Source organism: Morus notabilis, unplaced genomic scaffold, assembly GCF_000414095.1.
Source record: "Morus notabilis unplaced genomic scaffold, ASM41409v2 Scaffold724, whole genome shotgun sequence".
NCBI lineage: Eukaryota > Viridiplantae > Streptophyta > Magnoliopsida > Rosales > Moraceae > Morus > Morus notabilis.
In genome coordinates this window covers 60,561-82,473 of record NW_010361272.1, presented here as the reverse complement: position 1 = coordinate 82,473, position 21,913 = coordinate 60,561, and the positions used below count along the sequence as shown (strand labels likewise).

Sequence of the window (21,913 nt, the reverse complement as noted above, 5' to 3'; positions counted from 1 at the left end):
AAAAGGTTAAAACCGGACCGGTAAACTAGGAGTCTCTTTAGCCAAAAAAAAAAAAAAAAAAAAAAAAAAAAAAAGGAGTGGACTTGGTCCACTTACGTCTCTGATTCCACGTTTGGAAAAAAAAGGCCACCAACATAGAAAACAATAACGGTCTTGTATATATATGCAAAGGAAAGAGGCTTACATATAATTTTATATAAAAAAATTTTATTATAATAAAAAAATTAAATGTGATTATTTTTTTAAATTTTTTATTATAATAAAATTTAAAATTTAAATTTAAATTGATAAAATAAACAACTCGCACGTTCTCTCAGGTAATATAGACACGCACACACGTACTAACCCACCAACCCAAAAACCGAACGAACTCTTCTTCTTTCTTCTCTCTCCCTCACCAAAACCATTTCGATTTCAGTTTGTTGCCATTGTTCGCCAATTTCCCAGCTCAAACTCACAGAAATAATATAATAATGGCGTCTCTCGACAGCGTCCCGGTAAAACTTCTTTTCCACCTTTCGTTCATATATGTATACTTTTTTTTTTTTTTTTTTTTTTTTTTTTCACATTTTTTTTTTTTTTTTTTTTTTTTTTTTTTTTGTAGTATTTGATATAGTTATTTTTCCTTTATGCTCATCTTCTGTGATATTTGCTTACATTCTCACCAAACAGAGAAGTGGGCAATTTAATTTATGACTCATTTTGCTTGAAAGTAGGTGCAAAGTTGAGATTGTATTGATTGAATGATTTTTTTTTTTCTTTTTTTGGTAAAACTCTTATCTGGGGTGATCATGATTGATCTAGCTAAGTACTCTTCAAGTTGGCTATGGCGCTCGAAGAAATTCGACGCTGATTTGCGCGCCGGTGATGGCGGAATCGGTTGATCAGATGGTGGAGCAAATGCGAAAGGCCAATCAACTGGGTGCTGACCTTGTTGAACTAAGAGTGGACTTCATGAAGAATTTTAGACCAAGACATGATCTTGAAATCCTAATTCAATATTGTCCTTTGCCAACTCTTGTCACTTATAGGTAATAATGAAATGAATATAGTTCAATATTATCCTTTCCCAACTCTTGTCACTTATAGGTAATAATGAAATGAATATAGTGTTGTGTCAAACGTCAAATTAAACAGTAGTTCGACTTTTGATTTATGTTTACAAACAAAAACGGTTAAAAAATTCTACTATAACTAAAAAGAAATTATAAAAATTTATCAAAAATCTCTCACCACCTAAATTTTAAATACATCTAAAATCTCCTAATCTAAAAGTAAGAATTCTTACCGTCAAAAAATAACCCTATGATCAAATATTCCTACATAAAAAAACAAAAGAGAGAAAGTTGTGTATCAAAGGGGAAAACAAATCACTCTTTCGGCTGCTATGCGGCTCTAAATCACACGTCCATAAGCATATTTATATATGCTTCCAAAGTGAGTCGGCAAACCATGTGAAAAGCTTGACCGGCAAGCTAAGTTGATGAGAGAGGCTTGGGCCTTGGCCCAATAGCTAATGTGAGGCTTAATTAAAGCCACAAACCCAACATATAGTCGTATATAAATGCAAGTTTTTTGGCATGTTAATTTTCATATATAAAAAAAAAAAAAAGTTTTAGGCTGCTTATATATAGTGAAATTTTTGTTTCTGTTATCACTTGGGATTGAATAGTTCTTATTGCGTTTTGGGCTCTTATGATAATAATTTGCTTAGGAAATGGAGGTAAGCGAGAAGAGATTACAGTTTTAACTTCTCTGTTTATGTGGTTGTATGTTCACAGCTCAAATTTTTTTTCATAAAATTAACATGGTCACGCAATTTTCTATTGAGAAAGTATACATTTTGAAGTTGATATGAGATCTGGCTTTATGTGTCGATTGTCATGCATCTTTTAGACCGGTATGGGAGGGTGGCCGGTATAAAGGTGACGAGCGCAAGCGACAAGAAGCGCTGCGCATAGCCTTGGAAGTTGGGGCTGATTACATTGATGTTGAGCTTAAGGTAGTTATCTTGATGCATTGTACTTTACAATATTAAATTTACTGAGGAAAAGTATTATACTTAACGTGCTGAACAAGTCTCTTTAACTTCCATTCTTGAAGGTGGCTCATGAGTTCTTTGATTACATTGAAGGGAAAAAACCGGACAAGTCCAAAATAATTGTTTCCTCACATAACTATCAAAATACTCCTCCTGTCGAGGAAATTGGTGATCTGGTGGCTAGAATACAGGCAACTGGAGCTGATATAGTGAAGATTGCAACAACTGCCTTAGACATCACCGATTCCGCCCGTGTTTTTCAAGTACTTGTGCATTGCCAGGTAAGCTCCAAATGAATGATTTATGAACTTTGGGATTTCTATCTCTCACCTAAATTGACATGTAGAGTGTTCTTCTTACGTTTCCTTTTGAAAGAATTCTGAAGAAAGAAAAACAGTTATACAAATTTATGTTTCCTCTGTATACAATGAATGAGACTTAAACTCAAACTGCAGGTGCCAATGATAGGACTTGTTATGGGGGAGAAGGGTTTGATCTCACGTGTGCTTTGTGCGAAATTTGGCGGATTTCTCACTTTCGGTTCACTTGAGGCGGGGTTCATATCGGCTCCTGGACAACCAACTTTAAAAGAATTGTTGGATTTGTACAACTTCAGACAAATAGGATATGATACCAAAGTACATGGTGTGATTGGAAATCCTATTGGTCATAGTAAAAGTCCTCATATTTATAATGCGGCATTTAAATCTGTTGGTTTCAATGGTATCTATTTGCCTTTATTGGTCGATAGTGTTACAAGTTTCCTGGACACCTATTCATCCCCTGATTTCGTTGGATACAGGTAAATGGTCTAATCTCACAAGCTTTTAATTGCACCATCTGATACAAGTTTATTTGCCCTTTTATTCCTAGAGGATCATATTCTTCGTCAATGGAAATAACATGTTTGTGTTTGTGACTCAGTTACACCATTCCCCACAAGGAGGCCGGGCTTAAATGTTGTGATGAGGTTGATCCAATTGCCAAGGTACGGCCTTCTTAGGATATCTGTACTGACATGAAAAAAATTCCAAAGATTTTCTTTTGCTCATCAAACCACCTATGAAGGATTTTTAAGCCTAACTTTTTTAAGTGGACTAATCAGACGTGCTTTACAGGCAATAGGAGCGATTAATTGCATGATCAGGAGGCCGACAGACGGGAAGTTGATGGGCTATAATGTGGACTATCTTGGAGCAATTTCTGCCATTGAGGAAAGACTAAAAGGTGTCCAATGCTTTCCAAACCAATGTGGTATTAAATGGAGTTAGCTATTTTCTAATGCTTAAGAGCTAATGTTTTTCCTTGCAGGGTTAAAAGGCACAAATCATGCATCTGGTTCTGCCTTGGCTGGTAAGCTGTTTGTGGTTATAGGAGCTGGCGGTGCGGGGAAGGCACTTGCATATGGTGCAAAAGAAGAAGGAGCAAGAGTAGTAGTAGCGAATCGCACATATGGTAAGACTGTAAGGTGAAGAATACATGGCATGCTATCAATAATGATCACTTGTTTTACGTTAGATAGATTTATGAGACCACATGTGTTTCTGATTTCTAGACAAGGCCAAAGAACTTGCAAGTAAAGTTGGAGGTGGGGCTATCACTCTTGCCGAGCTAGAAAATTTCCGTCCCGAGGATGGGATGATTCTTGCGAACACTACATCTGTCGGAATGAAACCAAGAGTAGATGACACACCCATACCCAAGGTTTGGCTCCACCAAAACTTCCAAACAGAACTTAAACTAAAAGGGCTTAATTGAATGCAATTGTGTTTGATATGAGTAGTTAAAGTTTCGTACATATTTGAATTGCAATTAAATTATCATAACTGCAAGTTGATTTTTAACATTCATAGAGTGAAGTAAGTTGACAATTGCTTTTTATATTTTTTGGTAGAAAGCTTTGAAACACTACTCTCTGGTATTTGATGCTGTTTACACCCCAAAGTTGACCAGACTCTTACGAGAAGCACAAGAGTCTGGAGCAGCTATTGTTTATGGGACAGAGATGTTGGTTAATCAAGCATTTGTACAGTTTGAGAGATTTACTGGTTTCCCTGGTAAGTTAAACATGTATAAAAAAAATAACCATTCTTTTATTTATTAGTACCTTTTTAAAAGCATGACTCTTTTGCTCTTGTCGTATTCTTTGTCTCGTTTCTCCTGCAGCACCAAAGGAACTGATTAGGGATGTCTTGGCAAGAAATGCATAAAGAATGAACTTGTTTTGATACCCTTTAGAAAAATATATATATCTTCAAACTGCAGCTTCTGAATTTACTAGTAAAAATAAAAATTAAAAAAAAATTATGTATAAAGATTTTTGCGTGTAACAATAAATTTCCCTATTAGCTTCTATAAGAACTAGTGAACATGAATTTCAGAATTTGTTTATTTTCAGCACAAGCTACATAGGGCCGTTGGGCAAAATTTTTTTTATGTAGCAAATTCTATGTTCAGAATAATGCTGCTGAGTTCAAAGTTTAAGATAACTCAGTGCAGTAAAATATTTTTATAGGTCATATAGAACTATACAATTGTATTGGAGGTGTCAACTAGTTGAATCAGTTAACGGATTGGAAGAGTTTAAGATTGAATATCGTCTTTACCAAGTTGTGTAGAGTTTTTCTTTTGTATATGTCTTTACCAAGTTGGGCATAGCTTTTATGCTTTGCTGGTACTATTATTGCTTCTTTTTTTGTGTTTGTTTTAAATAAATACATGATTATTGATCTTATTTTGCATATTTTGGCATTAGTCTATAACGAGTAGCGCCAATATATATATATATATATATGTGTGTGTGTGTACAAAACTAACAGTTCTTTTATTTATTTTTTACTATTTTTACAACTAATAATTTCTTAAAGTTGATATGTATAGTGTATGACCCTTTGCCCTTGTCACGTTCTTTGCCTCATTTCTCCGGCAGCAACAAAAAAACTGATGAGAATGTCTTGGCAAGAAATGCATAAAGAAAGAACTTGTCTTGATACCCTTTAGAAGCTTGTTGATTTTTTTTTTAGGGTATAATTTCATTCAACTAAAAGGTTTTACAGGCAGTAATTATAATGCAGATGACCATGTGGTATATAACACAAAACACTCGATAGAAACTAATTGCATCGATGAATTCTGATGAAGCATTGGGAAGATGATGTAAGACGAGACGATATTGACAAAATTCTTCGACACATCAATTTGAGCACATATAAGACTTTTTTTAAAACTACTACAATTGATGGAAGCTTCCAATCTATCAAGCATGTAACATATAGCTCTACGACCACCAACATTTCCGCCTAAACTCATAACTAGCAGAACTTCTAACTCATTGTCGGGGCCCGGTAGATTCAGAGGGTATGATGTGGTGAGGGTGTGCACATATAAGTATTTGACTCATTGGTGGCGGTTCCAACGTGGCCAAAACACTTAACGAGCCTTCGAAGTAGATGACGACAGTAGGACTTCTGAGGGTGGTGTGGTTTCCTAAGCCCAAATTAGGCTGAAGAACACGTGTTCTAGGACCCTCTTTGTTGCCAAAATCACGAAAATACTCCTGCAAAAAATGTTAAAAAATCTAGAAAATAATAATGAAGAACTTCGCGAATGAAGAATGGTGGTAGGAGTGATCACATAATTGATGGAGGAGTGACTCGAGAGCTGGATAAGGTTTTTTTATGGAGAAGAGCTCCAAAAGCAGTTTTCGGGCTGCTTTGGAGGCTTTGAGTATGTAGCTTTGTTGGTGAATAAAGCACTGATGGAGAAACGTGATATCGATGAGTCTAATAAAAGAGCTCTGAGGGGAAATGCATGTCACTCTGAGAGTGTGGAGACTGTTTGGAGCACTCTCTCCGATGGTGGAAGAGAGTGGCTCTGAGGTTGGAGGCTTGAATACTTCCGGGAAAGTGTAGAAAAAACTCTTGAATCACTCATATAGTGGTGGAAAAGGATTTGGAAAGTGTTCTTGAGGAGTTTCTAAAGAGGTCAACACTTAGAAATTATGGAGTTCCTCAAGAACTTGGAGAAGACTCCAAGTCTTTGTAGCAAAATACTTGAAGAAATCACTCAAATGACGATGATTTCTTAAGAGTTTCAGCACTTTGATGGTGTTTTCTAATGTGCAAGTGTGTTCTTGGTCTCTTGTGTGTTGAAATGAAGAAGGTAAAGGGGGTTATTTATAGGAGGCGATGGGAGTGCTTGACAGTTACTCTAACAGAGGTCTGAACACTCATTTCCGTTTGGAGGAAGGCTATCAGAGGCTTTTCATGGTTTGACAAAGAGATGGTATGAAAATGGAATGGAAGATTCTGGAGTGGGAGAAATGGCGGCGGGCTGTCGGAGCATTCCTTTTAGGAGGAAAGGTGTCAAATAGCTTTTCGATTTTGACAAAGAGACTTGCCAAAAACAAGATGAAAGGTTTCTCAAAATTTGCTCCAGCGGTGGTCTGATGAAGTAAGACACAAGCAATTCCGTTCAGAGTAAAATCTCAGCTACCTTGTCAGAGGAGGCAAAATGACACCTTAGAAGTGGAAATACTTGAAGGCCAAGTTTTGGATTTTGGGCTGACGCGAAGTGACTTTAGATCTGAAATCTCTAAGAGTGTTTGACTCAACCAAGTGTTCTGAAAACTTTCCTTTTTGGGGGTCTGATTGTGTGTCAGACATTCATCGGAGATTGTTTGTATGAGAATGACCAAGCAGCCATTGTACTTGCTCTGACAACAGACTGTCCTAACACCAGGTTGCTCCGAATGCACACGAGTGCTCCGAATGGACAACTTGATACAGAGAAGAGATGAGAAAGCATGCCTAACATGGAGAGTGCTATGAGAGGCACGTCTGATCATGAGAAAAGCCTCCGAATGAGCCAAAACTAATGGATTTCTCATGCCTTTAAGCTGGAAAAAATTTCTAAAGGATTACGCTTGGCTTTTAGGCCTTTCAAAGGCTGAAATAAAGGATTTTCGGGCTTCTAAAGACAACGGGAATGCTTTCTTAGGTTGAATCCTCCATCACCCATTCATGCTTAATTTGACTAATAATGAAAAAAAAAACCCTAAGCAGGTTTCAAATTGGGTCAAATTAAGGATAAATGAGCCTATGTGATCACTCATGACCCACCAAACCACAACCCATGAGAGTTCCTTGAACGTGGCTTGGGTCCACGAAACGAGTCCAATTACGTCGTGAGACGCAAATGATTTGCCTGGACCCATAATGGGCCTGGTACGAATTCATGTACCAACACTCGCTAAGACCTAAATCTGACGGATAACAAATAAACTCAAATAGCGGGAGAACTACCCCCATTATTACAAATAAAATACTAAAATTAGGTGAAAGTATCGATGCCTTTATTGGACTAAAACATAAAAAATAAAACCAAAAGCACAACCGCCACAAACGTTTAATGAAAGTATAGCCGACAAGAGAACCATCACTGTAGGAAAAACGTTTATAGGGACTAGCGGCGAAGCCAGCAAAATGCCTTTAAATAGCATAATGTGAAACACATGTGCCACCGCCATCAACATTTGGAGCCGATACCACTACCTCCAAAAGAAGTCCACCACCTTTGGAACAAAACACCGAGAGAGTATACTACTACCTCCAAAAGAAGTCCACCACCCTTTAGAACAAAGCACCGAGAGAGTATAAACACCAGACGAAAAATGCACCAAAAAATACCTCCAAGTCACTTGGATTCTATCCTCTAAATGAAATTAGATCTGCCCTAATAAAATCACCATGCCAAACACAGTCACTGCCATTAAAAAGTCCAAATGATACGAGCTTTATAACCAATTTTTAGGACCAGAAATCCAACTATACGCTCGAAAGCGGTTGCGGTTCTAAAATTTTAGCCGACTCACTCTCTCTTTTTTTCTCTGTCTCCTTTCCTTTTTAGGGCCAGCTCAGTAGCATGTTGATTTTTTACTTGTAACATATCCTTAAAAAAATAAATAATAAATAAAAAGAATAAATTTCCCTATAGATTCTATGAGGTCTAGTGAACATGAATTTCAAAATTTGTTTATTCTCGGAACAAGCTGTAAACGGAAAAATTATACGTTGAAAGGGGAAAAAAAAAAAAAAGGAGAGAGATAGTAGATTTTTACTGTGGGATTGAAGAAATATCTTAGGAATCGATTTTGAAACGTCATATTTATATCATATTCTATTAGTTTTGTTTTTTTTAAATAAATATATGTGATTTTAACTCAATCGAATATTCAAAACACTTATTAAAGTACATGTAGTGATATACCTGGAAAGCTAAAAAGAAAAAAAAAAAAAACTCAAAAAAAAAAATAGAGAGAAGAAATATATAGTAAGTGGCAAAATGTCACATCAATATATCAGTAATGTAACGGGTTTTTTATTTTTATTTTTTTGCCTTACAAAAACCTCCAATTATGTTATACTAAGAAAATGAATCTTAAGTTGTTTCGTATATAGCAAAATAAGAAGGAATGAAGTTGTAAAATGTGAATTCATATGGTTCAACACGTTTTGATCTTTCCAAATTTGGAAAGAAAATAAGAGAGAAAATATTTGACAAAACAATATGTGAATAATCATATTGATCACAATCATACAAGATATTTTCTTATTTGTACACGAGTATAATTATAAAATAAATTAGATTGGACATTTTTGTGTTGTTTAGTAAATTAGTACCCTTTTGAAATGGTCTAATACGGCTCCCAATAGTGATATTGAAATAGCATTTGGCTATCATATTATGAAGTTAAATAAAAGAGAACTGATCACGAATTTTATTGTGAAATTTGGATAAAAAAGGCTGTTTCATTTTAAGGTTTTCATTTCTAATGCTTATATATCCGAGAATTATTATTATTATTATTAGAGAGTTTTTATGGCAAGACAATTTTTTAAGTAGGGTCATTTTATTACCATTATATTTAATCGTAATCACATCAAATTGAAAAAATATGTAAAATAAATAAGTTCTTATATATATTTAACGGTTGAAAATAGAAAATTGTTAAAAGTTTATTTTTTCTGATCATAAAACTCTATTATTATTATATTATTATTATTTTACAAACATAACTAAATATAGTTTCACTTTTTTTAATACCCAAACAATCTCTCTATATAAGCAACCAAACATTCTTTTATACGGTCACAACGCTTTTTTTTATTTTTTTTTAATTTTTATTATTTTTTTCTCAGCTAATTAATAAAATAAAATTAGGCTCTCATTTATATTTTTAACATTTATTCTTTATTTTTTTTTACTAAACAATATAAAAAACTCCGGTATTTATTTATTTTATATATTTGCTTCTCTTTCTTTCCTATTTCTCATATCTCTTACGAAACATAGCCCAAATGTTCTTTACCATTAAAGCCTTGAGATGATTTCTTTTTGCTACTAAAGCCTCCAATAAAGAAAATTTGGGTGTATTTGGAATTGATTCTGTTTTTATTTTTCACATTTTTTAAGAAAGAAAAAATGAAAGCGTTTCTAAAACGGCGTTTGGCGCAATAAAGACAAAAAACAGAAATGAAAACGATTTTTTGGTTAGTGTAAAATGAGAGAGAAATGAAAAACGACTTTTAGTTGTTTTTCATTTTTTGATTTCGTTTTCTCCTCTCTTGAGCAGAGAAAAAGAGATAGAGACATTAATGGATTTTTTATACTAAAAATAATCTCTTGATAAAACTATCAAACGTATTTTTAAAAATAATTTATATCTGAGATTGAAAACATTTTCATTTTCAATTTCATACAAAAAATAAAATCATTTTAGAACGAATTCTAAACACGCCCTATATGTAAGGGCACATTATTTTGTCCACGGGTAGAATAAGTTTTTATTTTGAAGGAAATTAATTCAAAATTTTAACAATATGATTTTTAACATGAACATTCATAAACAAAATCATAAAAATTTAATTAAATACATTTTTATTGGGTAATTTAATAAATAATTAATAAAACTTCCCCTACTAGCAAGACAAGATAATATTTAATTTTTTTAGTGAACTCTGAGAAAATAAATTATTAAAAAGACTTAAGAGTATTTTCTCTCATAAAAATTTAATTTGGATGATTCAAATCATGATTTGAATTATAGTTTGTGGTTCGCTATAGTATTTTCTCTCACAAAAAATACACGTAAATCAAAAATAATTTAAATAACATGATTTTAATTCATAAATTAAACATCTCTTTAATTTTAACAATTAAATTTATATTAAACATTATTTATTTTATATATGTTTTAATTTAATATAATTTTAATTAGATCTGACCTTATCATAAAAAGGTTCAAATAATATACCTTATTTGTAAATTTTTCTCCAATTATTTATGCCAATAAAGCAAACTTTTTGTAATTGCATTTTTGCACCAAATTGAAAAGTCAAAACAAGCTAAGCCAATCAGAGAGGTTCTCGCCTAGTTTCTGGATATTTCCAAAAAACCCCGTCACCGCTTGGGACAGTTTTTTTTTCTCAGCTAATTAATAAAATAAAATTAGGCTCTCATTTATATTTTATTAAATATAAATACAAATCAGCGCCCAAAGTGCAAAGGCAAACAAAACCTAGAAGAGCAATTTCAGAGAAAATAAGGGGCTTAGTTTCAGAGCAAAAACGAAAAAACAAAAGAAAGAGGGTCAAGTTTTCCCTCTTTTCTTCTACCCAAAATTTTTTCATTTTTCACGTTTTTCTTCCCGCTTCATTTTCCCTCTCATTTTCTCTATCACTCAAACGGCCCACTAAACCCTTCTTCCCCTAGTTTCTGCAAATTCCTCCACCACTCAGATTTCTAGGGTTTCCGGAGAATTCCTCAGAATCGCACTATTTTCCCGGTATTTTATCTTAATCGGCCTTGCATTTTCGTTCTTTTCTTTGTTCATAATTTGTTCTTGTTCTCACTATTGAGCTGCGGTTTTTTGCATTTATGCGATTTTGTGCTTAAATTTTACGTATGTATTTAAGAGTTTTATTTGAATGTGCATGTGTTTCCTTTTTTTGTTGGACTGATTTTGTTGGAACAGGAGATATCAGAAACTAGGGAAAAGATCTTTATTTGGGCTTTCATTTTTATTTTTTTATCATATGTTTTAATAAACTGTATGAAAGTTTGTTGAAAACGTTTTGCAAGATTGATTTTTTTTTCTTTTTTTTCCTTTTTTCCCCTTTGTGTCTGTAGAATAGTAATCTCTTGCTGAAATTTTGATGGTGGTGCAAAGTTTGGCCATTCTGATCTCTGAATTCTCAAAAAGGCGAGGTAATTGCTTTGCATTCTCTTTTGGATATTCCTGTCAAGTTTTTCCTGTGGTTTTACTGCATGGTTAGTCCTTCACTATTATTATTATTATTTTTTGTTTTAATTGGATATGCATTTATTGGTGGGAATTTACATTTTTCTGGGTCTAATTGAAGCAGGGTGATGGTTTTGGATAAACCGATGAATGATGCAGGAATGGGGATAGATTAGTTTGCGGTGCTTATACTCTATTGGGGTGAATCCCGGCGTTCTAGAATATAAATCGACTATGGAGTGTAACAAAGAGGAGGCTTTCAGGGCAATGCAACTTGCAGAAAAGAAGATGCAGGCCCATGATTTTTCAGGGGCGCAGAAGATTGGTCAAAAGGCTCAACGATTATTTCCTGATCTCGAGAACATTTCTCAGTTGCTTATGGTCTGCGAAGTTCACTGTTCGGCGCAAGTTAAAATTGGTGGGACTGAAATGGACTGGTATAGAATTCTTCAGACTGAACAGACAGTTGATGCTGTAACCATTAAGAAACAATACAGAAAGCTCGCGTTGTTACTTCATCCGGACAAGAACAAGTTTGCTGGTGCCGAGGCTGCTTTTAAGTTGATTGGTGAGGCGAACAGGGTGCTCTCAGATCAACCAAACCGTTCTGGTTATGACATGAGATACCGAGCTTTAGTGAAGACTGCTAGTTCTAGACCGTCACGTCATCAACCAAAAGGGAACTCATTTGCTCAGAAACAGCATAGTGCTGTGAATAATTTTCAGAATCATCCCTGTCCACAATCTACTGGTTGGTATTGGCATCAGCAGGCACAGTCACAAACTTTTTGGACATGTTGCTCCTCTTGCAATACGAGGTATCAATACTACAGAGATTGTGTGAATAAGACGTTAATGTGTCAAAGTTGCTACAAAAGTTTTGTTGCCCTTGATTGGGGTATATCAGGGCCAGGATCCTTTTGGGGTCAATTTCCGCATGTGCAAGAGACTCCTAACCAGGGGCCTCCAAATGTGGCATCACAGGGTATTAATGTAAAGTCATCTGTGGAAAGATCTTCAAATACATTTGGTGGCTCACAACCAATGTCAAAGACAGGAAGCGAGTCCAAGATGGAAGAGACTCCTAATCAGGGGCCTCCAAATGTGGCATCACAAGGTTGTAATGGAAAGTCATCTGTCGAAAGATCTTCAAATACATTTGGTGGCTCACAACCAATGTCAAAGACAGGAAGCGAGTCCAAGATGGAAGAGAGAGATAACGGGGATGTGCCTGTTCCGAAGCAAGGGGTTGGAATGCCTTATCATGATTCCGTCAAGTCTAAGAAACCAGATTCTTCTAAAAAATTGATTAGAAAGAGGGGGAGGAAGTTGACTGTGGAATCCAGTGAGAGTTATATGACTGAAAGTGAAGATGATGTTAGGGAAGATAATGTTGCTGACTCTTCTGCAGCGAATGAAGGTCATCCTCGTAGGAGATCTTCAAGACAGAAGCAGAATGTTTCCTACAAGTACAATTTGAGTGATGATGATGATTTTGTGAGTCCTCCAAAGAGGTCGTGGGTGAGCAATTCATCCGATGTTAGTAAAGAGAGTACTAGAAATTCTTCTGAAAAAGGTGGGATAGCTAATGATGATTTGCCAGCTCAAGCAGAGTTTTCCAGTGTTCCCCTTGAAGAAAGTTCGACAATCAAGAAGAACAGAGCTCGTAAATCTGAGGTTAAGGGAAAGGAAGCAGACATATTTGATCACCCCGGCCAAAAGTCAAAAACCAATGATGATTCTGAGTTGAAGTCAAATGAAGCAGCAGTTCCAGAGAGTTTTTCATCCCCGGATCCTGAGTTTAATGATTTTGATAAGGGGAAGGCAGAAAGCTGTTTTGCTGTTAACCAAACTTGGGCTATTTATGATGCAGTAGATTGTATGCCAAGATTCTATGCTCGTATCAAGAAAGTGTTCTTCCCTGAATTTAAGCTGAAGATCACTTGGCTGGAGGCGAATCCAGATAACAAAGTTGAGATTGATTGGTGTGATAAGGAGTTGCCAGTTGCTTGTGGGAAGTACGTACTTGGGGACACTCAGATGGCAGATCACAATATGTTTTCTCATCAGATGCACTGCATAAAAGGCAGTGGACGAAATACTTTCGTGGTATATCCCATGAAGGGAGAAACATGGGCTCTCTTCCAGAATTGGGGTATTAATTGGAGTACTGAGCCTCAAAAGCATCAACCGTTCAAGTTTGATTTTGTGGAAGTCCTGTCAGACTTTGTTGAGGATGCTGGTGTACATGTAGCTTATTTAGGGAGACTGAAAGGGTTTGTTAGCGTATTTCAACAAACTGAGCAACATGGAATTTTTTCATTCCAAATTCCACCTAATGAGATGTACAGATTTTCTCATCGAGTTCCCTCTTTTAGATTGTCAGGTGAGGAAAGAGAAGGCATTCCCAAAGGATCTTATGAATTAGATCCTGCATCATTACCCCCCAGTTTATTCGAGTCTGGTGATGATAACGATGCAAAAATGGACGGTGGAAGCATCAATGCCGGAATCAATGTCTCGTGTCCCAAGTCACAGAAAAGTGAGGCAGAAGATGCAAGTGGTTTTGAGGGGATTTCTGCATCTGGGAAGCATGAGAGAAGCAGCTTGAAGAAAGAGACTTCATTGCCTAGAAAATCTCCAAGAAAGTCAAATAGTAATGGTCAAACAGGTGGGAGCCAAGGGGTTGCTGTGGACAGTGGTAAGAATGACCTAAGCAACGGAAATGTACCTCTATCAAAGAGAAGAGCCAGTGTGTGTCAGGCTGATGAGGAGGGGATCAACACGCCAAAGAAGCAGGGGAGAAATCACGAATCAGAGGCCTTTAAGCTTAGGAGATCACCTAGGGATGTAAGCAAACAAAAGAGTGAAGCAAATGGTAATCGGCTTACAAATGAAGAAGTGTCTTCCAGGCAAACACATTCCCAAAAAGATGAAAACTCTGATTTCTGCAGCCACACTACTAGTAGCTCCGCTGCGAAGACAAGTTCAAGTGTCAAAGACCCGAGTACTAAGATATCCGCAAAATCTCCTGCTGTTGAACCATCCATAACTCCTAATTGTAATGTGCCACAAGCTGAATGCTTTGACTTTACCGAGCAAAGGTCCAAGGAGAAGTTCAAGGTTGGTCAGATATGGGCCTTGCGCACTGATGAGGATGCAAAGCTGCTCGCGTATGCTCTAGTTAAGAGGATTCAGTCTACCCCAGAACTTCGGGTGCATGTGGGTTTGCTTGATCCGTGTTCACCACCTAAAGATACAAGTCATCCTGTTTGCTGTGGGATTTTTAAATTTAGAAACAAAGAAACCAAGGTGTTTTCACTTTCTTCGTTTTCCCATTGTTTGAATGCAAAACCCATGGGCCTCAATGTATATGAAATCTACCCTAGGAAAGGTGAAATTTGGGCGCTGCACAAGAGCCGGAACGGTGACTTGACTAGTCCTAGTCCGAATAAGGGCAAGTGTGATATAGTGGAAGTGCTGGAAGATAATGACCAGAGCACAACGGTTGTTCTTCTTTTTCGTGTTAGTGGATTCAAGTCAATGTTCAAGGCTCCACGGATCCAGAGATCAAAAACTGGTGTGCTTGACATACCACGTGCAGAGGTGGCTCGATTTCTGCATCAGATTCCTGCATTTCAACATACAGGGGAGAGCGATAGCCGCCTTGATGGCTGTTGGGAGCTTGACCCGTCATCGATCCCTGTTAGCATTGTTTGTTTAGATTGAGGTTGGCAGTAGTATATTTTGTATTCATTTTGTTCTCTATTGTTTGATGTAAGCCGGAGGTTTTGCCAAGATACTCATTGGTTCTGCCATCTGTGTTGTAAACCTGTGGCTTTTTGCACAAAGCACTAGAGAACAAATGTAATGCGGCAAATATCATTTTGGAATCACTGGTTTAGAATCATAGAACTCTATGGCCATTAATTATTGTTCACAATACGTGGCATCTGCTGGTGTTTTTTGTTATGTATGCTTAGCTGAGTTTTGCATTGCCGAACTTGTTTGCTCTTTCAAGTAGTGAAATATATCGCAATTAATGGATATATGACCTGCCAAATTCATTAAGCATTGTGCTAAAAATTTTGGTGATTTTCTCGACACTGTAGGTCAGATCATATGACTATAGAAGTGTTCTAATTTGGTGATTTTCTCTATGCTGTAGTCTAATTATTACATTTTGGTTGAAAGAAATTTATGGACGTATTGCTCAGGTAGCCAGCTGAATGGGAACTTGAGAAAGCTAATCAACTACAGCCGTCGTAGGGAAATATATATATATATATATATAAAGACTTTTAGTTGTTTTTCATTTTTTGATTTCGTTTTCTCCTCTCTTGAGCAGAGAAAAAGAGATAGAGACATTAATGGATTTTTTATACTAAAAATAATCTCTTGATAAAACTATCAAACGTATTTTTAAAAATAATTTATATCTGAGATTGAAAACATTTTCATTTTCAATTTCATACAAAAAATAAAATCATTTTAGAACGAATTCTAAACACGCCCTATATGTAAGGGCACATTATTTTGTCCACGGGTAGAATAAGTTTTTATTTTGAAGGAAATTAATTCAAAATTTTAACAATATGATTTTTAACATGAACATTCATAAACAAAATCATAAAAATTTAATTAAATACATTTTTATTGGGTAATTTAATAAATAATTAATAAAACTTCCCCTACTAGCAAGACAAGATAATATTTAATTTTTTTAGTGAACTCTGAGAAAATAAATTATTAAAAAGACTTAAGAGTATTTTCTCTCATAAAAATTTAATTTGGATGATTCAAATCATGATTTGAATTATAGTTTGTGGTTCGCTATAGTATTTTCTCTCACAAAAAATACACGTAAATCAAAAATAATTTAAATAACATGATTTTAATTCATAAATTAAACATCTCTTTAATTTTAACAATTAAATTTATATTAAACATTATTTATTTTATATATGTTTTAATTTAATATAATTTTAATTAGATCTGACCTTATCATAAAAAGGTTCAAATAATATACCTTATTTGTAAATTTTTCTCCAATTATTTATGCCAATAAAGCAAACTTTTTGTAATTGCATTTTTGCACCAAATTGAAAAGTCAAAACAAGCTAAGCCAATCAGAGAGGTTCTCGCCTAGTTTCTGGATATTTCCAAAAAACCCCGTCACCGCTTGGGACAGTTTTTTTTTCTCAGCTAATTAATAAAATAAAATTAGGCTCTCATTTATATTTTTAACATTTATTCTTTATTTTTTTTTACTAAACAATATAAAAAACTCCGGTATTTATTTATTTTATATATTTGCTTCTCTTTCTTTCCTATTTCTCATATCTCTTACGAAACATAGCCCAAATGTTCTTTACCATTAAAGCCTTGAGATGATTTCTTTTTGCTACTAAAGCCTCCAATAAAGAAAATTTGGGTGTATTTGGAATTGATTCTGTTTTTATTTTTCACATTTTTTAAGAAAGAAAAAATGAAAGCGTTTCTAAAACGGCGTTTGGCGCAATAAAGACAAAAAACAGAAATGAAAACGATTTTTTGGTTAGTGTAAAATGAGAGAGAAATGAAAAACGACTTTTAGTTGTTTTTCATTTTTTGATTTCGTTTTCTCCTCTCTTGAGCAGAGAAAAAGAGATAGAGACATTAATGGATTTTTTATACTAAAAATAATCTCTTGATAAAACTATCAAACGTATTTTTAAAAATAATTTATATCTGAGATTGAAAACATTTTCATTTTCAATTTCATACAAAAAATAAAATCATTTTAGAACGAATTCTAAACACGCCCTATATGTAAGGGCACATTATTTTGTCCACGGGTAGAATAAGTTTTTATTTTGAAGGAAATTAATTCAAAATTTTAACAATATGATTTTTAACATGAACATTCATAAACAAAATCATAAAAATTTAATTAAATACATTTTTATTGGGTAATTTAATAAATAATTAATAAAACTTCCCCTACTAGCAAGACAAGATAATATTTAATTTTTTTAGTGAACTCTGAGAAAATAAATTATTAAAAAGACTTAAGAGTATTTTCTCTCATAAAAATTTAATTTGGATGATTCAAATCATGATTTGAATTATAGTTTGTGGTTCGCTATAGTATTTTCTCTCACAAAAAATACACGTAAATAAAAAATAATTTAAATAACATGATTTTAATTCATAAATTAAACATCTCTTTAATTTTAACAATTAAATTTATATTAAACATTATTTATTTTATATATGTTTTAATTTAATATAATTTTAATTAGATCTGACCTTATCATAAAAAGGTTCAAATAATATACCTTATTTGTAAATTTTTCTCCAATTATTTATGCCAATAAAGCAAACTTTTTGTAATTGCATTTTTGCACCAAATTGAAAAGTCAAAACAAGCTAAGCCAATCAGAGAGGTTCTCGCCTAGTTTCTGGATATTTCCAAAAAACCCCGTCACCGCTTGGGACAGTTTTTTTTTCTCAGCTAATTAATAAAATAAAATTAGGCTCTCATTTATATTTTATTAAATATAAATACAAATCAGCGCCCAAAGTGCAAAGGCAAACAAAACCTAGAAGAGCAATTTCAGAGAAAATAAGGGGCTTAGTTTCAGAGCAAAAACGAAAAAACAAAAGAAAGAGGGTCAAGTTTTCCCTCTTTTCTTCTACCCAAAATTTTTTCATTTTTCACGTTTTTCTTCCCGCTTCATTTTCCCTCTCATTTTCTCTATCACTCAAACGGCCCACTAAACCCTTCTTCCCCTAGTTTCTGCAAATTCCTCCACCACTCAGATTTCTAGGGTTTCCGGAGAATTCCTCAGAATCGCACTATTTTCCCGGTATTTTATCTTAATCGGCCTTGCATTTTCGTTCTTTTCTTTGTTCATAATTTGTTCTTGTTCTCACTATTGAGCTGCGGTTTTTTGCATTTATGCGATTTTGTGCTTAAATTTTACGTATGTATTTAAGAGTTTTATTTGAATGTGCATGTGTTTCCTTTTTTTGTTGGACTGATTTTGTTGGAACAGGAGATATCAGAAACTAGGGAAAAGATCTTTATTTGGGCTTTCATTTTTATTTTTTTATCATATGTTTTAATAAACTGTATGAAAGTTTGTTGAAAACGTTTTGCAAGATTGATTTTTTTTTCTTTTTTTTCCTTTTTTCCCCTTTGTGTCTGTAGAATAGTAATCTCTTGCTGAAATTTTGATGGTGGTGCAAAGTTTGGCCATTCTGATCTCTGAATTCTCAAAAAGGCGAGGTAATTGCTTTGCATTCTCTTTTGGATATTCCTGTCAAGTTTTTCCTGTGGTTTTACTGCATGGTTAGTCCTTCACTATTATTATTATTATTTTTTGTTTTAATTGGATATGCATTTATTGGTGGGAATTTACATTTTTCTGGGTCTAATTGAAGCAGGGTGATGGTTTTGGATAAACCGATGAATGATGCAGGAATGGGGATAGATTAGTTTGCGGTGCTTATACTCTATTGGGGTGAATCCCGGCGTTCTAGAATATAAATCGACTATGGAGTGTAACAAAGAGGAGGCTTTCAGGGCAATGCAACTTGCAGAAAAGAAGATGCAGGCCCATGATTTTTCAGGGGCGCAGAAGATTGGTCAAAAGGCTCAACGATTATTTCCTGATCTCGAGAACATTTCTCAGTTGCTTATGGTCTGCGAAGTTCACTGTTCGGCGCAAGTTAAAATTGGTGGGACTGAAATGGACTGGTATAGAATTCTTCAGACTGAACAGACAGTTGATGCTGTAACCATTAAGAAACAATACAGAAAGCTCGCGTTGTTACTTCATCCGGACAAGAACAAGTTTGCTGGTGCCGAGGCTGCTTTTAAGTTGATTGGTGAGGCGAACAGGGTGCTCTCAGATCAACCAAACCGTTCTGGTTATGACATGAGATACCGAGCTTTAGTGAAGACTGCTAGTTCTAGACCGTCACGTCATCAACCAAAAGGGAACTCATTTGCTCAGAAACAGCATAGTGCTGTGAATAATTTTCAGAATCATCCCTGTCCACAATCTACTGGTTGGTATTGGCATCAGCAGGCACAGTCACAAACTTTTTGGACATGTTGCTCCTCTTGCAATACGAGGTATCAATACTACAGAGATTGTGTGAATAAGACGTTAATGTGTCAAAGTTGCTACAAAAGTTTTGTTGCCCTTGATTGGGGTATATCAGGGCCAGGATCCTTTTGGGGTCAATTTCCGCATGTGCAAGAGACTCCTAACCAGGGGCCTCCAAATGTGGCATCACAGGGTAGTAATGTAAAGTCATCTGTGGAAAGATCTTCAAATACATTTGGTGGCTCACAACCAATGTCAAAGACAGGAAGCGAGTCCAAGATGGAAGAGACTCCTAATCAGGGGCCTCCAAATGTGGCATCACAAGGTTGTAATGGAAAGTCATCTGTCGAAAGATCTTCAAATACATTTGGTGGCTCACAACCAATGTCAAAGACAGGAAGCGAGTCCAAGATGGAAGAGAGAGATAACGGGGATGTGCCTGTTCCGAAGCAAGGGGTTGGAATGCCTTATCATGATTCCGTCAAGTCTAAGAAACCAGATTCTTCTAAAAAATTGATTAGAAAGAGGGGGAGGAAGTTGACTGTGGAATCCAGTGAGAGTTATATGACTGAAAGTGAAGATGATGTTAGGGAAGATAATGTTGCTGACTCTTCTGCAGCGAATGAAGGTCATCCTCGTAGGAGATCTTCAAGACAGAAGCAGAATGTTTCCTACAAGTACAATTTGAGTGATGATGATGATTTTGTGAGTCCTCCAAAGAGGTCGTGGGTGAGCAATTCATCCGATGTTAGTAAAGAGAGTACTAGAAATTCTTCTGAAAAAGGTGGGATAGCTAATGATGATTTGCCAGCTCAAGCAGAGTTTTCCAGTGTTCCCCTTGAAGAAAGTTCGACAATCAAGAAGAACAGAGCTCGTAAATCTGAGGTTAAGGGAAAGGAAGCAGACATATTTGATCACCCCGGCCAAAAGTCAAAAACCAATGATGATTCTGAGTTGAAGTCAAATGAAGCAGCAGTTCCAGAGAGTTTTTCATCCCCGGATCCTGAGTTTAATGATTTTGATAAGGGGAAGGCAGAAAGCTGTTTTGCTGTTAACCAAACTTGGGCTATTTATGATGCAGTAGATTGTATGCCAAGATTCTATGCTCGTATCAAGAAAGTGTTCTTCCCTGAATTTAAGCTGAAGATCACTTGGCTGGAGGCGAATCCAGATAACAAAGTTGAGATTGATTGGTGTGATAAGGAGTTGCCAGTTGCTTGTGGGAAGTACGTACTTGGGGACACTCAGATGGCAGATCACAATATGTTTTCTCATCAGATGCACTGCATAAAAGGCAGTGGACGAAATACTTTCGTGGTATATCCCATGAAGGGAGAAACATGGGCTCTCTTCCAGAATTGGGGTATTAATTGGAGTACTGAGCCTCAAAAGCATCAACCGTTCAAGTTTGATTTTGTGGAAGTCCTGTCAGACTTTGTTGAGGATGCTGGTGTACATGTAGCTTATTTAGGGAGACTGAAAGGGTTTGTTAGCGTATTTCAACAAACTGAGCAACATGGAATTTTTTCATTCCAAATTCCACCTAATGAGATGTACAGATTTTCTCATCGAGTTCCCTCTTTTAGATTGTCAGGTGAGGAAAGAGAAGGCATTCCCAAAGGATCTTATGAATTAGATCCTGCATCATTACCCCCCAGTTTATTCGAGTCTGGTGATGATAACGATGCAAAAATGGACGGTGGAAGCATCAATGCCGGAATCAATGTCTCGTGTCCCAAGTCACAGAAAAGTGAGGCAGAAGATGCAAGTGGTTTTGAGGGGATTTCTGCATCTGGGAAGCATGAGAGAAGCAGCTTGAAGAAAGAGACTTCATTGCCTAGAAAATCTCCAAGAAAGTCAAATAGTAATGGTCAAACAGGTGGGAGCCAAGGGGTTGCTGTGGACAGTGGTAAGAATGACCTAAGCAACGGAAATGTACCTCTATCAAAGAGAAGAGCCAGTGTGTGTCAGGCTGATGAGGAGGGGATCAACACGCCAAAGAAGCAGGGGAGAAATCACGAATCAGAGGCCTTTAAGCTTAGGAGATCACCTAGGGATGTAAGCAAACAAAAGAGTGAAGCAAATGGTAATCGGCTTACAAATGAAGAAGTGTCTTCCAGGCAAACACATTCCCAAAAAGATGAAAACTCTGATTTCTGCAGCCACACTACTAGTAGCTCCGCTGCGAAGACAAGTTCAAGTGTCAAAGACCCGAGTACTAAGATATCCGCAAAATCTCCTGCTGTTGAACCATCCATAACTCCTAATTGTAATGTGCCACAAGCTGAATGCTTTGACTTTACCGAGCAAAGGTCCAAGGAGAAGTTCAAGGTTGGTCAGATATGGGCCTTGCGCACTGATGAGGATGCAAAGCTGCTCGCGTATGCTCTAGTTAAGAGGATTCAGTCTACCCCAGAACTTCGGGTGCATGTGGGTTTGCTTGATCCGTGTTCACCACCTAAAGATACAAGT

At 35.7% G+C, this 21,913-nt stretch overlaps 3 protein-coding genes across 5 annotated transcripts in view; all 3 read left to right on the top strand.

Annotated features, from left to right (window-relative positions):
- The first annotated feature begins 362 nt into the window (after positions 1 to 362).
- Positions 363 to 4,299, top strand: LOC21393513 (bifunctional 3-dehydroquinate dehydratase/shikimate dehydrogenase, chloroplastic). The gene is made up of 11 exons (XM_024166204.1): positions 363 to 497; positions 805 to 1,031; positions 1,897 to 2,002; positions 2,104 to 2,322; positions 2,497 to 2,843; positions 2,966 to 3,029; positions 3,160 to 3,268; positions 3,353 to 3,496; positions 3,597 to 3,745; positions 3,936 to 4,098; positions 4,208 to 4,299. Exons 1-11 carry the CDS (start codon positions 474 to 476, stop codon positions 4,249 to 4,251), a joined length of 1,596 nt encoding a protein of 531 aa, XP_024021972.1. The 5' UTR covers positions 363 to 473; the 3' UTR covers positions 4,252 to 4,299.
- Positions 4,300 to 10,724: 6,425 nt separating this feature from the next.
- Positions 10,725 to 15,339, top strand: LOC21393512. 2 transcript variants are annotated; one of them, XM_010099033.2, is made up of 3 exons: positions 10,725 to 10,886; positions 11,231 to 11,308; positions 11,502 to 15,339. In XM_010099033.2, the coding sequence occupies exon 3, from the start codon at positions 11,577 to 11,579 to the stop codon at positions 15,069 to 15,071; it is 3,495 nt and encodes a 1,164-aa protein (XP_010097335.1). In that variant the 5' UTR covers positions 10,725 to 10,886; positions 11,231 to 11,308; positions 11,502 to 11,576; the 3' UTR covers positions 15,072 to 15,339. The 2 variants fall into 2 exon arrangements, with proteins under 2 accessions (XP_010097335.1, XP_024021977.1); XM_024166209.1 differs by having other exon boundaries at positions 11,467 to 15,339.
- A 2,692-nt stretch (positions 15,340 to 18,031) lies between these two features.
- LOC21393511 overlaps positions 18,032 to 21,913 on the top strand; it is a 4,615-nt gene continuing 733 nt past the window's right edge. Inside the window, exons 1-3 of one of the 2 annotated variants that reach the window (XM_010099032.2) lie at positions 18,032 to 18,193; positions 18,538 to 18,615; positions 18,809 to 21,913. The exon at positions 18,809 to 21,913 is cut by the window's right edge and continues 733 nt beyond it. In XM_010099032.2, coding sequence (XP_010097334.1) covers positions 18,884 to 21,913 — 3,030 coding nt within the window. In that variant the 5' untranslated portion in view covers positions 18,032 to 18,193; positions 18,538 to 18,615; positions 18,809 to 18,883. Of the gene's footprint in view, positions 18,194 to 18,537; positions 18,616 to 18,773 lie in introns of both variants that reach the window. The other variant, XM_024166203.1, reaches the window with a different exon arrangement.